At 52.5% G+C, this 14,507-nt stretch overlaps 1 protein-coding gene across 1 annotated transcript; it reads left to right on the top strand.

Moving 5' to 3' along the window:
* Positions 1-2,077: 2,077 nt before the first annotated feature.
* Positions 2,078-3,901, top strand: LOC140304237 (uncharacterized). Its single transcript, XM_072383217.1, has 2 exons — positions 2,078-2,320; positions 2,956-3,901. The coding sequence occupies exons 1-2, from the start codon at positions 2,134-2,136 to the stop codon at positions 3,747-3,749; spliced, it is 981 nt and encodes a 326-aa protein (XP_072239318.1). The 5' UTR covers positions 2,078-2,133; the 3' UTR covers positions 3,750-3,901.
* The last annotated feature ends 10,606 nt before the right edge of the window (positions 3,902-14,507 follow it).

A 14,507-nucleotide genomic window follows, 5' to 3' on the forward strand; every position in this document is an offset into this window, starting at 1 on the left:
ACCTCTTTTTTGTTTCTGTTTAGAGTTAAAACCTAAAATACATATTGAGAGGTGACATCTGTTTACTGTGTTCTTAATACTTTACGTCTTTTTCGTTTTTTTCTTTAAATGTTAGGGGTTTAAGAGAAAATGTTAAACGCAAAGCTTTATTTTTATTTGCAAAACAGCAGAAATCCAGCTTTTGTTTTTTTCAAGAGTCACATTCAGTGGTTAATTATCCCTCCTTCTGGAAAACTCAATGTGGAAATGACCTATGGTTTTCTCATGGCTCAGAAAGATCAGCAGGGGTCACTACTTTAAAAAAAAAAACTTTGATGATACAATTCTGCTCTCAGAAAGTGACCCTAATGGCCATTACTTGATTTTGATCCTTAGTTTTAGCAACAATATTATTATTCTTACCAACCTTTATGGATACAACACAAAACCAGGAAATGATCTATTACTTGATGTTTTAGAGTATAGCTTTTTACACTGGCTCTCAAAATATCCTAAAGCTATACTTTTAGTTGGGGGAGATTTCAACATTGCTTTCAACGGTTCCTTAGACAGGTGGCCTCCAACTATTAACAAGTCTTCTGCCTCTAATCTCTCCACATTCATGCAAAAATTTAATTTAGTAGATATATGGATGAAAAACGATTCTAATGCTAAAATGTATACATGGAATAATAAGACCTACACTTCAGTGTACATAGACTATTGGTTAGTCTCAGAATCTCTAGATGAGAATAGTGTCACTACTGTTATTATGACAACACCACTAACTGATCACAAGGCTGTATCACTTAGCATCTCTTTTGAGGCAAACGCCTTACAGGTTGCCAGGAATTCATATTGGAAACTTAACAACACTATATTAGATAATGACACTGTAACCCAAAAAGTCAAAATATTAATAAAACACTACTGGAACAAGGCACTAGTCGATAATTGTTTTTTCTAGAAACTGGGAACTTTTTACATACTTAACTGAAACCCTCAAACCTCAATCAGGACCAAAAGACAACTTATGACAGTCCTTTAACACTCACTGAAATCCTCTCTGCTATTAAACAATTAAAACTTAATAAATCTCTAGGAGTTGATGGCCTAACCTCTGAATTCTACATCTCTTTTGCAGAACAACTAGCCCCCTTTCGTCTTTGTGGTTTTAAGGAAAACATTGATAAACAAACTCTTCCTCCCACTCTCTGCCAAGGACTGTTAACCTGAATACCAAAACCCAGAAAAGACCCACTTCTGCTGGATGAATTGAATTCCAATTGGCTTGAATTGGACTATATTATTTAAGTGGCTTGAGATGACAATTGTTGTAATTTGGCGCTATATAAATAAAATTGAATTGAATTGAAGCTGTTTATTCTCTGACCCCCTATCACTGCACTGTTACTGGTTCATGCTCTGTTCATGTATTGATTGTTTTGTAATGAACAATTGTCAATAAAGATCACTTTAGAAAAAAACAAACAAACAAACAAACAAAAACCTTGTAACTTCAGGGTCGCACTTGAAGGTGGGAAATTTGGGCATCCGTCAGATTTAGTTTTACACATACACAAAATCCGGGAGGGGCTCGGAGTAGAACCGCTGCTCCTCCGCATTGAGAGGAGCCAGATGAGGTGGCATCTGGTTAGGATGCCCCCTGGACGCCTCCCTGGGGAGGTGTTCCGGGCCCGTCCCACTGGGAGGAGACCCCGGGGAAGACCCAGAACACGTTGGAGAGACTATGTCTCTCGGCCGGCCTGGGAACGCCTCGGGGTCCCCCCGGAAGAGCTGGAGCCGGGGACAGGGACGTCTGGGTTTCTCTGCTCAAGCTGCAGCCCCCGCGACCCGAACCCCGGATAGGCGGTAGATGATGGATGGATGGACATACACAAAATATTCCTATTATACTATTTTTACAACTTCAAAACGTCTTTACACGTGAACATCATTGTACAAGTGCAAAATCTTTCTGACCCTTATTTGATCCTAAACATTACGTCAATCCATTCAGTGAGAGCCTCCTGATCAGCAGGCGGCGCTACTATCAGTAAACTGTCTGGTTTCACACAGAACCCGGACCGCTTGTACTTCCGGTGCTGGATGTAAACAGTCGGAGCTCCGCCTCTGGACACAGCTGTTGGAAACATGACCAAGCTGGAGCTGTTGAACGTGTTCGTGAACGACAGGCTGACTGCGGCCGCAAAGGAGATTTTTGGGGCCGTTAAGGACACGGTGGTGGGGTACCAGAGCGAAATCCTTCGTTCCAAGGAGGAGAACGAGCGGCTCAAACGGCTCCTGAACGTCGCCATTCAGCGGCTTCTGTTGCAGTCAGGTGAGCATCCGCTGCTGTTCGTCACACGCCATCTTCACTGGCAGCCGCGCTAAATGTCGTCCAAAACACGGCAGCCTTGAAGAGGCTTTGCTCATGGAGAAAGATGTGTGTCATTAAACCATGATCATCTGCAGGTCAGATCCTGTTTGTAGCAATGTGCGGCAAGATTTTTACGTATTTACGGTTTGATGGATTCAGTGTTAGTCAAGACGCACTACTAATGTGTGCATTTCCAAAGCAGCTATAACAATATCATATTTGGCATCCAGCTGCAAACACACCAGCCACATCTGTTCTAAGTACTTGATACAAACGTGTGGTTCATCTCGTTCCGTCAGTGTGTTTTAGCTCGGATAAACGTGTGCTCTCAAACGGAGAGATTGGGTTTACATGTGATTATAGAGTTCCAAGAAGAGAAAGAAAAGGAAACTGCAGATTTCAAAGAGATCAAAAGATACATCAGGAAGCAGCTCATCATTCAAAGTTGCATCAGCAGAGCAAATGATATCAATCTGTAGCAGTCAGAGGTGCCCAGCACATTTTATTCGTTTTTATTCAGAAGTTTGTCACAAAGGACACCATAACATTCCCTTTGAAATGCTCCCAGGATGATGTGATGTTTTTCACCTCTGCAGAGCCTCCCTCTGTCCAGCCTCAAGAAGACAGTCAGCTCTGTGAATCAGAATGGAGAAGCAGAGCTGAGCTGCTGCCACAAGTTAAAGAGGAACCAAAACTAAGAACCACCCAAACAGACTGTTTACAAAAAGCTGGAGACTGTCGGGAGGACAATGGCAGTCATGTTGAACTGCAGAAGGTGCATCCAGAAGCAGCTCAGAGTGAGTCCCCACCACCACTGACCTCCATAGGGATAAAGACAGAGAATGCTGGAGAGCAAAATGAGAAGCAGCAGCTATCCAGCAGCTTGTCATCACGCATGGTGCTTCACTCAGAGTACAGCGCATCTAAGAGCGATTCTTGTGGCACGACTGCAAAGAGGAGCAGGCCTCCAAAAACTGACCAGCAGTCGAAGGGCCTGCTTTGCTCGAATGGAAAAAAGAGCACGCACATACTGCAAATCAAGAACGTGAGATCCCCGAAGCTGCCTCTGTCATGCTCCTCTCACCCAAGCCAAAGCATCCAGAGGTGGCACAGCTGTAAAGAGTGCGGCAAGGGTTTCAGCTTTGCCTGCCAGCTGGAGGTCCACATGCGCTGGCACACCAAGGAGAAACCATACAGCTGTGCAGTGTGCAGGAAGAGCTTCACCACTGTCAGCATGCTGAAGAGGCACCACCGCATCCACACCGGAGAGAAGCCCTTCCACTGCAATGTCTGTGGAAAATGTTTCAACCAGTCTGCACATCTCAACACCCACTTCAGGCTCCACACCAGAGAGAGGGCCAGCTGGAATCGATCACCACAGTGCAAGTGAACAACATCTCACAGCATCTGGAAACTCTGAAAGCCTTCAACCAACTAGTTTGAGCTCAAATACTGTACTGAGATGCTGTTTGTGATTGTTGTGAAATAAAAAATGGTCTGTGAAGATTTCTAGTCTGAATGCTTTAAGTGGTTTTAAAAGAATAGTTTGGACACTCCCTTTGTGAAAAAAGTTTGAATATTTTCTGCAGGACAGCTGTTTTACTCAGACTTTGGGAGTTTAAACTTTGACTGAAAACGCATTCATTTAAATGTGCACTATTGTCCTGTCATTTTAAAAAAAGAGCTTAACATATTGTTAAAGGTCCCCTCTTTTAATCATAGTAACATGTCCAAACAATGTTTTTATGTGCAAAGAGATAACTTCCATGCAAAATCAGCCATCAGTACTATGGCACTGCTTTGGAAGCTTGCTTTGTTGCTCCCAGTCAAAGGAGAGCTAACTTTTGAAGCCAGTAGCTCTGAGAGCATCAAGGTGATGGGGTTCGGAACGAGGCTATTCCAGGAGCTACAACAGCAGAGTGAGCACATCAGAAGCAGAGCAGAGTGAGAGCCGACTGGCTCCCAGGCCAGTCCAACACTTCTGGGCGGCTTGCGTGGCTCAGTGCTGTGTTTTCATCCTTAGCCTTGCCTCTGCTGTGTTCTGCTTATCCTGGGATATGGACTGTCTCCACGAGCACTGGGCTAGCCAGCAACTCCAAGTTAATCTGCTTTCTACTTGAACTGAATAGAAAATATTATTTTTATACTCATATATGCATACAACTGTCTTGACAGCTTTAACTAGCTTTCTTGAAAATTGCTCTCTGGTTAAAAAATGTATTGCTTAATTTCTTCTTTTTTTTTAAACTTGGCTTTATTGGACATGGTCATAACACATCGAATGTATAAATGTATTACATTTTATGGACAATATAATTGTCCATTGCTTAGCAGAGAAAGAGAAGGCTGATATCTGCTGATAGGTGGAGATGTTAACGTGGCCAAATTGGCATATTCATGAAAACCTATTTGTTGAAATAAGTAGAAGAGGGAGAATCATATCCCCAATAAATTTAAATAAAGGCATGATAATTTTTTACTCAGAGAAATTCTAAATATACAATTTGGTGGAACAGAGATGAGCTTTTAGTGTATTTATCACAAATGAGATTTTAAGATGAATGCAATAGAAATAATGATATCTCATGGTGATCCCCACAGCTTATGTAGGATGACTCTTGAAGCCCATGACAAGGTAAAGTTCCAGGGTTCACACACTTTGCACACAGTGAAATTATAGATAAGTTCATGGTGTAGATTTGCACATTCTTATATAGACTCACTAAGAGGTTTTATTTCAGACTAGATTTTAAGCGCAGCCTCAAGAGTATGCAACCCACAGTATCTGGCGGTAAGTTTACTCCAGGGTGTTTGTGAGGAAGCTCCAATTGATTGTTGAACCTCAGATTCAAGAGGAACAGCCTCAATCAGAAGCCAGGGGGTCATGGCAGTTTGACTGTCCAGTGTACACACGTTTTGTGCACTTGGAGAAGGCTTACACCTGTGTCCCAAGAAGGGTTCTCTGGTGGGGTGCTGCATTCCAAAGTTGCTTTTGTGGGTTTTCTGCCCCTGTATAACCAAAACTAAAGCTCTGTCTCCGTTCTTGGCACAAGGTCGAGCTTGATTATGGTGCGTGTTGGACTCCACCAGGGCTGCCCCTTGTCACCAATCCTCTTCGTGATTTCTGAGATGCAGTTTGGGAATGGAGAGTGTCTGGTTTGGGAACTTCAGGGTCGCATCTGTTTTTTTGTTTTTTTTTGCATGATGTGGTTCTGTTAGCTTCTTCAAGCCATGACCTTCAGTTGCACTGGAGTGGTTCACAGCTGAGTGAGAAGCAGCTGGGATGAAAGTCAGATCTTCCAAATCCAAGATCATGGTTTTACACCAGACAGGGAGAGAGGAGACAGCGGGAGACGGGGAGAGAAGACTAGTGAGAGGGAGACGGGGAGAGAAGACGGAGAGAAACCAGTGAGAGGGAGACGGGGAGAGAAGACGGAGAGAAACCAGTGAGACGGAGACTGGGAGAGAAGACGATTGAGAGGGAGACGGGGAGAGAAGACGAGTGAGCGGGAGACGGGGAGAGAAGACGAGGGAGACGGGGAGAGAAGACGAGTGAGAGGGAGACGGGGAGAGAAGACGGAGAGAAACCAGTGAGAGGGAGACGGGGAGAGAAGACGAGTGAGCGGGAGACGGAGAGAGAAGGCGAGTGAGAGGGAGACGGGGAGAGAAGATGGAGAGAAGACGAGTGAGAGAAGACGAGTGAGAGTGAGACGGGGAGAGAAGACGAGTGAGATGGGGAGAGAAGACGAGTGAGAGGGAGACGGGGAGAGAAGACGAGTGAGAGGGAGACGGGTAGAGAAGACGAGTGAGAGGGAGACGGGGAGAGAAGACGGAGAGAAACCAGTGAGAGGGAGACGGGGAGAGAAGACGAGTGAGCGGGAGACGGAGAGAGAAGGCGAGTGAGAGGGAGACGGGGAGAGAAGACGGAGAGAAACCAGTGAGAGGGAGACGGGGAGAGAAGACGAGTGAGCGGGAGACGGGGAGAGAAGACGAGTGAGACGGGGAGAGAAGATGGAGAGAAGACGAGTGAGAGTGAGACGGGGAGAGAAGACGAGTGAGATGGGGAGAGAAGACGAGTGAGAGGGAGACGGGGAGAGAAGACGAGTGAGAGGGAGACGGGGAGAGAAGACGGAGAGAAGACGAGTGAGGGGGAGACAGGGAGAGAAGACGAGTGAGGGGGAGACAGGGAGAGAAGACGAGTGAGAGGGAGACGGGTAGAGAAGACGAGTGAGAGGGAGACGGGGAGAGAAGACGAGTGAGCGGGAGACGGGGAGAGAAGACGAGTGAGAGGGAGACGGGGAGAGAAGACGGAGAGAAACCAGTGAGAGGGAGACGGGGAGAGAAGACGAGTGAGAGGGAGACGGGGAGAGAAGACGGAGAGAAACAAGTGAGAGGGAGACGGGGAGAGAAGATGGAGAGAAGACGGAGAGAAACAAGTGAGAGGGAGACGGGGAGAGAAGATGGAGAGAAGACGAGAGAGAGAAGACGAGTGAGAGGGAGACGGGGAGTGAAGACGAGTGAGAGGGAGACGGGGAGAGAAGACGAGTGAGCGGGAGACGGGGAGAGAAGACGAGTGAGAGGGAGACGGGGAGAGAAGACGGAGAGAAACCAGTGAGAGGGAGACGGGGAGAGAAGACGAGTGAGAGGGAGACGGGGAGAGAAGACGGAGAGAAACAAGTGAGAGGGAGACGGGGAGAGAAGATGGAGAGAAGACGGAGAGAAACAAGTGAGAGGGAGACGGGGAGAGAAGATGGAGAGAAGACGAGAGAGAGAAGACGAGTGAGAGGGAGACGGGGAGTGAAGACGAGTGAGAGGGAGACGGGGAGAGAAGACGAGTGAGCGGGAGACGGGGAGAGAAGACGAGTGAGAGGGAGACGGGGAGAGAAGACGGAGAGAAACCAGTGAGAGGGAGACGGGGAGAGAAGACGAGTGAGAGGGAGACGGGGAGAGAAGACGGAGAGAAACAAGTGAGAGGGAGACGGGGAGAGAAGATGGAGAGAAGACGGAGAGAAACAAGTGAGAGGGAGACGGGGAGAGAAGATGGAGAGAAGACGAGAGAGAGAAGACGAGTGAGAGGGAGACGGGGAGTGAAGACGAGTGAGAGGGAGACGGGGAGAGAAGACGAGTGAGCGGGAGACGGGGAGAAAAGACGAGTGAGCGGGAGACGGGGAGAGAAGACGAGTGAGCGGGAGACGGAGAGAGAAGACGAGTGAGCGGGAGAAAGGGAGAGAAGACGAGTGAGAGGGAGACGGGGAGGGAAGACGGGTGAGAGGGAGACGAGTGAGCAGGAGACGGGGAGAGAAGACGAGTGAGGGAGACGGGGAGAGAAGATGAGTGAGCGGGTGACGGGGAGAGAAGACGAGTGAGAGTGAGACGGGGAGAGAAGACGAGTGAGATGGGGAGAGAAGACGAGTGAGAGGGAGACGGGTAGAGAAGACGAGTGAGAGGGAGACGGGGAGAGAAGACGGAGAGAAACCAGGGAGAGGGAGACGGGGAGAGAAGACGAGTGAGCGGGAGACGGAGAGAGAAGGCGAGTGAGAGGGAGACGGGGAGAGAAGACGGAGAGAAACCAGTGAGAGGGAGACGGGGAGAGAAGACGAGTGAGCGGGAGACGGGGAGAGAAGACGAGTGAGACGGGGAGAGAAGATGGAGAGAAGACGAGTGAGAGTGAGACGGGGAGAGAAGACGAGTGAGATGGGGAGAGAAGACGAGTGAGAGGGAGACGGGGAGAGAAGACGAGTGAGAGGGAGACGGGGAGAGAAGACGGAGAGAAGACGAGTGAGGGGGAGACAGGGAGAGAAGACGAGTGAGGGGGAGACAGGGAGAGAAGACGAGTGAGAGGGAGACGGGTAGAGAAGACGAGTGAGAGGGAGACGGGTAGAGAAGACGAGTGAGAGGGAGACGGGGAGAGAAGACGAGTGAGCGGGAGACGGGGAGAGAAGACGAGTGAGAGGGAGACGGGGAGAGAAGACGGAGAGAAACCAGTGAGAGGGAGACGGGGAGAGAAGACGAGTGAGAGGGAGACGGGGAGAGAAGACGGAGAGAAACAAGTGAGAGGGAGACGGGGAGAGAAGATGGAGAGAAGACGGAGAGAAACAAGTGAGAGGGAGACGGGGAGAGAAGATGGAGAGAAGACGAGAGAGAGAAGACGAGTGAGAGGGAGACGGGGAGTGAAGACGAGTGAGAGGGAGACGGGGAGAGAAGACGAGTGAGCGGGAGACGGGGAGAGAAGACGAGTGAGAGGGAGACGGGGAGAGAAGACGGAGAGAAACCAGTGAGAGGGAGACGGGGAGAGAAGACGAGTGAGAGGGAGACGGGGAGAGAAGACGGAGAGAAACAAGTGAGAGGGAGACGGGGAGAGAAGATGGAGAGAAGACGGAGAGAAACAAGTGAGAGGGAGACGGGGAGAGAAGATGGAGAGAAGACGAGAGAGAGAAGACGAGTGAGAGGGAGACGGGGAGTGAAGACGAGTGAGAGGGAGACGGGGAGAGAAGACGAGTGAGCGGGAGACGGGGAGAAAAGACGAGTGAGCGGGAGACGGGGAGAGAAGACGAGTGAGCGGGAGACGGAGAGAGAAGACGAGTGAGCGGGAGACGGGGAGGGAAGACGGGTGAGAGGGAGACGAGTGAGCAGGAGACGGGGAGAGAAGACGAGTGAGGGAGACGGGGAGAGAAGATGAGTGAGAGGGTGACGGGGAGAGAAGACGAGTGAGCGGGAGACGGGGAGAGAAGACGAGTGAGAGTGAGACGGGGAGAGAAGACGAGTGAGATGGGGAGAGAAGACGAGTGAGAGGGAGACGGGGAGAGAAGACGAGTGAGAGGGAGACGGGGAGGGAAGACGGGTGAGAGGGAGACGAGTGAGCAGGAGACGGGGAGAGAAGACGAGTGAGGGAGACGGGGAGAGAAGATGAGTGAGCGGGTGACGGGGAGAGAAGACGAGTGAGCGGGAGACGGGGAGAGAAGACGAGTGAGCGGGAGACGGGGAGAGAAGACGAGTGAGAGTGAGACGGGGAGAGAAGACGAGTGAGATGGGGAGAGAAGACGAGTGAGAGGGAGACGGGGAGAGAAGACGAGTGAGAGGGAGACGGGGAGAGAAGACGGAGAGAAGACGAGTGAGGGGGAGACAGGGAGAGAAGACGAGTGAGGGGGAGACGGGGAGAGAAGATGGAGAGAAGACGGAGAGAAACAAGTGAGAGGGAGACGGGGAGAGAAGATGGAGAGAAGACGGAGAGAAACAAGTGAGAGGGAGACGGGGAGAGAAGATGGAGAGAAGACGAGAGAGAGAAGACGAGTGAGAGGGAGACGGGGAGTGAAGACGAGTGAGAGGGAGACGGGGAGAGAAGACGAGTGAGGGGGAGACAGGGAGAGAAGACGAGTGAGAGGGAGACGGGTAGAGAAGACGAGTGAGAGGGAGACGGGGAGAGAAGACGAGTGAGCGGGAGACGGGGAGAGAAGACGAGTGAGAGGGAGACGGGGAGAGAAGACGGAGAGAAACCAGTGAGAGGGAGACGGGGAGAGAAGACGAGTGAGAGGGAGACGGGGAGAGAAGACGGAGAGAAACAAGTGAGAGGGAGACGGGGAGAGAAGATGGAGAGAAGACGGAGAGAAACAAGTGAGAGGGAGACGGGGAGAGAAGATGGAGAGAAGACGAGAGAGAGAAGACGAGTGAGAGGGAGACGGGGAGTGAAGACGAGTGAGAGGGAGACGGGGAGAGAAGACGAGTGAGCGGGAGACGGGGAGAAAAGACGAGTGAGCGGGAGACGGGGAGAGAAGACGAGTGAGCGGGAGACGGAGAGAGAAGACGAGTGAGCGGGAGAAAGGGAGAGAAGACGAGTGAGAGGGAGACGGGGAGGGAAGACGGGTGAGAGGGAGACGAGTGAGCAGGAGACGGGGAGAGAAGATGAGTGAGGGAGACGGGGAGAGAAGACGAGTGAGGGAGACGGGGAGAGAAGATGAGTGAGCGGGAGACGGGGAGAGAAGACGAGTGAGCGGGAGACGGGGAGAGAAGACGAGTGAGAGGGAGACGGGGAGAGAAGACGAGTGAGAGGGAGACGGGGAGAGAAGACGAGTGAGAGGAAGACGGGGAGAGAAGACGAGTGAGAGGGAGACGGGGAGAGAAGACGAGTGAGAGGGAGACAGGGAGAGAAGACGGAGAGAAACCAGTGAGAGGGAGACGGGGAGAGAAGACAAGTGAGAGGGAGACGGGGAGAGAAGACGAGTGAGAGGGAGACGGGTAGAGAAGACGAGTGAGAGGGAGACGGGTAGAGAAGACGAGTGAGAGGGAGACGGGGAGAGAAGACGAGTGAGAGGGAGACGGGGAGAGAAGACGAGTGAGCGGGAGACGGGGAGAGAAGACGAGTGAGCGGGAGACGGGGAGAGAAGACGAGTGAGCGGGAGACGGGGAGAGAAGACGAGTGAGAGGGAGACGGGGAGAGAAGATGGAGAGAAGACGAATGAGAGAAGACGAGTGAGAGTGTGACGGGGAGAGAAGACGAGTGAGAGGGAGACGGGGAGAGAAGACGAGTGAGAGGGAGACGGGGAGAGAAGACGAGTGAGAGGGAGACGTGGAGAGAAGACGGAGAGAAGACGAGTGAGCGGGAGACAGGGAGAGAAGACGAGTGAGAGGGAGACGGGTAGAGAAGACGAGTGAGAGGGAGACGGGTAGAGAAGACGAGTGAGAGGGAGACGGGTAGAGAAGACGAGTGAGAGGGAGACGGGGAGAGAAGACGGAGAGAAACCAGTGAGAGGGAGACGGGGAGAGAAGTCGAGTGAGAGGGAGACGGGGAGAGAAGTCGAGTGAGAGGGAGACGGGTAGAGAAGACGAGTGAGAGGGAGACGGGGAAAGAAGACGGAGAGAAACCAGTGAGAGGGAGACGGGTAGAGAAGACGAGTGAGAGGGAGACGGGGAGAGAAGACGGAGAGAAGACGAGTGAGGGGGAGACAGGGAGAGAAGACGAGTGAGGGGGAGACAGGGAGAGAAGACGAGTGAGAGGGAGACGGGTAGAGAAGACGAGTGAGAGGGAGACGGGGAGAGAAGACGAGTGAGAGTGAGACGGGGAGAGAAGACGAGTGAGCGGGAGACGGGGAGAGAAGACGAGTGAGAGGGAGACGGGGAGAGAAGACGGAGAGAAACCAGTGAGAGGGAGACGGGGAGAGAAGACGAGTGAGAGGGAGACGGGGAGAGAAGACGGAGAGAAACAAGTGAGAGGGAGACGGGGAGAGAAGATGGAGAGAAGACGGAGAGAAACAAGTGAAAGGGAGACGGGGAGAGAAGATGGAGAGAAGACGAGAGAGAGAAGACGAGTGAGAGGGAGACGGGGAGAGAAGACGAGTGAGAGGGAGACGGGGAGAGAAGACGGAGAGAAACCAGTGAGAGGGAGACGGGGAGAGAAGACGAGTGAGAGGGAGACGGGGAGAGAAGACGGAGAGAAACCAGTGAGAGGGAGACGGGGAGAGAAGATGGAGAGAAGACGGAGAGAAACAAGTGAGAGGGAGACGGGGAGAGAAGATGGAGAGAAGACGAGAGAGAGAAGACGAGTGAGAGGGAGACGGGGAGTGAAGACGAGTGAGAGGGAGACGGGGAGAGAAGACGAGTGAGAGGGAGACGGGGAGAGAAGACGGAGAGAAACAAGTGAGAGGGAGACGGGGAGAGAAGATGGAGAGAAGACGGAGAGAAACAAGTGAGAGGGAGACGGGGAGAGAAGATGGAGAGAAGACGAGAGAGAGAAGACGAGTGAGAGGGAGACGGGGAGTGAAGACGAGTGAGCGGGAGACGGGGAGAAAAGACGAGTGAGCGGGAGACGGGGAGAGAAGACGAGTGAGCGGGAGACGGAGAGAGAAGACGAGTGAGCGGGAGAAAGGGAGAGAAGACGAGTGAGAGGGAGACGGGGAGGGAAGACGGGTGAGAGGGAGACGAGTGAGCAGGAGACGGGGAGAGAAGACGAGTGAGGGAGACGGGGAGAGAAGATGAGTGAGCGGGTGACGGGGAGAGAAGACGAGTGAGCGGGAGACGGGGAGAGAAGACGAGTGAGAGGGAGACGGGGAGAGAAGACGAGTGAGAGGGAGACGGGGAGAGAAGACGAGTGAGAGGAAGACGGGGAGAGAAGACGAGTGAGAGGGAGACGGGGAGAGAAGACGAGTGAGAGGGAGACAGGGAGAGAAGACGGAGAGAAACCAGTGAGAGGGAGACGGGGAGAGAAGACAAGTGAGAGGGAGACGGGGAGAGAAGACGAGTGAGCGGGAGACGGGGAGAGAAGACGAGTGAGAGGGAGACGGGTAGAGAAGACGAGTGAGAGGGAGACGGGTAGAGAAGACGAGTGAGAGGGAGACGGGGAGAGAAGACGAGTGAGAGGGAGACGGGGAGAGAAGACGAGTGAGAGGGAGACGGGGAGAGAAGATGGAGAGAAGACGAATGAGAGAAGACGAGTGAGAGTGAGACGGGGAGAGAAGACGAGTGAGATGGGGAGAGAAGACGAGTGAGAGGGAGACGGGGAGAGAAGACGAGTGAGAGGGAGACGGGGAGAGAAGACGAGTGAGAGGGAGACGTGGAGAGAAGACGGAGAGAAGACGAGTGAGCGGGAGACAGGGAGAGAAGACGAGTGAGAGGGAGACGGGTAGAGAAGACGAGTGAGAGGGAGACGGGTAGAGAAGACGAGTGAGAGGAGACGGGTAGAGAAGACGAGTGAGAGGGAGATGGGGAGAGAAGACGGAGAGAAACCAGTGAGAGGGAGACGGGGAGAGAAGTCGAGTGAGAGGGAGACGGGGAGAGAAGTCGAGTGAGAGGGAGACGGGTAGAGAAGACGAGTGAGAGGGAGACGGGGAAAGAAGACGGAGAGAAACCAGTGAGAGGGAGACGGGTAGAGAAGACGAGTGAGAGGGAGACGGGGAGAGAAGACGGAGAGAAACCAGTGAGAGGGAGACGGGGAGAGAAGACGAGTGAGCGGGAGACGGGGAGACAAGACGGAGAGACCAGTGAGCGGGAGAGAAGACGGAGAGACGAGTGAGCGGGAGAGAAGACGGAGAGAAGAGTGAGCGGGACACAGGGAGAGAAGACGGAGAGACGAGTGAGCGGGAGAGAAGACGGAGAGAAGAGTGAGCGGGAGACAGGGAGAGAAGACGGAGAGACGAGTGAGCGGGAGAGAAGACGGAGAGACGAGTGAGCGGGAGACAGGGAGAGAAGACGGAGAGAAGAGTGAGCGGGAGAGAAGACGGAGAGAAGAGTGAGGGGGAGACAGGGAGAGAAGACGGAGAGAAGAGTGAGCCAGAGACAAGACGGAGAGAAGAGTGAGGGGGAGAGAAGACTCAGAGACGAGTGAGCGGGAGACAGGGAGAGAAGACTGAGAGAAACCAGTGAGAGGAAGACGGGGAGAGAAGACGAGTGAGAGGGAGACGGGGAGAGAAGACGAGTAAGAGGGAGACAGGGAGAGAAGACGGAGAGAAACCAGTGAGAGGGAGACGGGGAGAGAAGACAAGTGAGAGGGAGACGGGGAGAGAAGACGAGTGAGCGGGAGACGGGGAGAGAAGACGAGTGAGAGGGAGACGGGTAGAGAAGACGAGTGAGAGGGAGACGGGTAGAGAAGACGAGTGAGAGGGAGACGGGGAGAGAAGACGAGTGAGCGGGAGACGGGGAGAGAAGACGAGTGAGAGGGAGACGGGGAGAGAAGATGGAGAGAAGACGAATGAGAGAAGACGAGTGAGAGTGAGACGGGGAGAGAAGATGAGTGAGATGGGGAGAGAAGACGGAGAGAAGACGAGTGAGCGGGAGACAGGGAGAGATGACGGAGAGAAACCAGTGAGAGGGAGACGGGGAGAGAAGACAAGTGAGAGGGAGACGGGTAGAGAAGATGAGTGAGAGGGAGACGGGTAGAGAAGACGAGTGAGAGGGAGACGGGTAGAGAAGACGAGTGAGAGGGAGACGGGTAGAGAAGACGAGTGAGAGGGAGACGGGGAGAGAAGACGGAGAGAAACCAGTGAGAGGGAGACGGGGAGAGAAGTCGAGTGAGAGGGAGACGGGGAGAGAAGTCGAGTGAGAGGGAGACGGGTAGAGAAGACGGAGAGAAACCAGTGAGAGGGAGACGGGGAGAGAAGACGAGTGAGAGGGAGACGGGGAGAGAAGACGGAGAGAAACCAGTGAGAGGGAGACGGGGAGA

This window comes from Leuresthes tenuis, unplaced genomic scaffold (assembly GCF_036924035.1).
Source record: "Leuresthes tenuis unplaced genomic scaffold, fLeuTen1.0.hap1 SCAF_3, whole genome shotgun sequence".
NCBI classification, from domain to species: domain Eukaryota; kingdom Metazoa; phylum Chordata; class Actinopteri; order Atheriniformes; family Atherinopsidae; genus Leuresthes; species Leuresthes tenuis.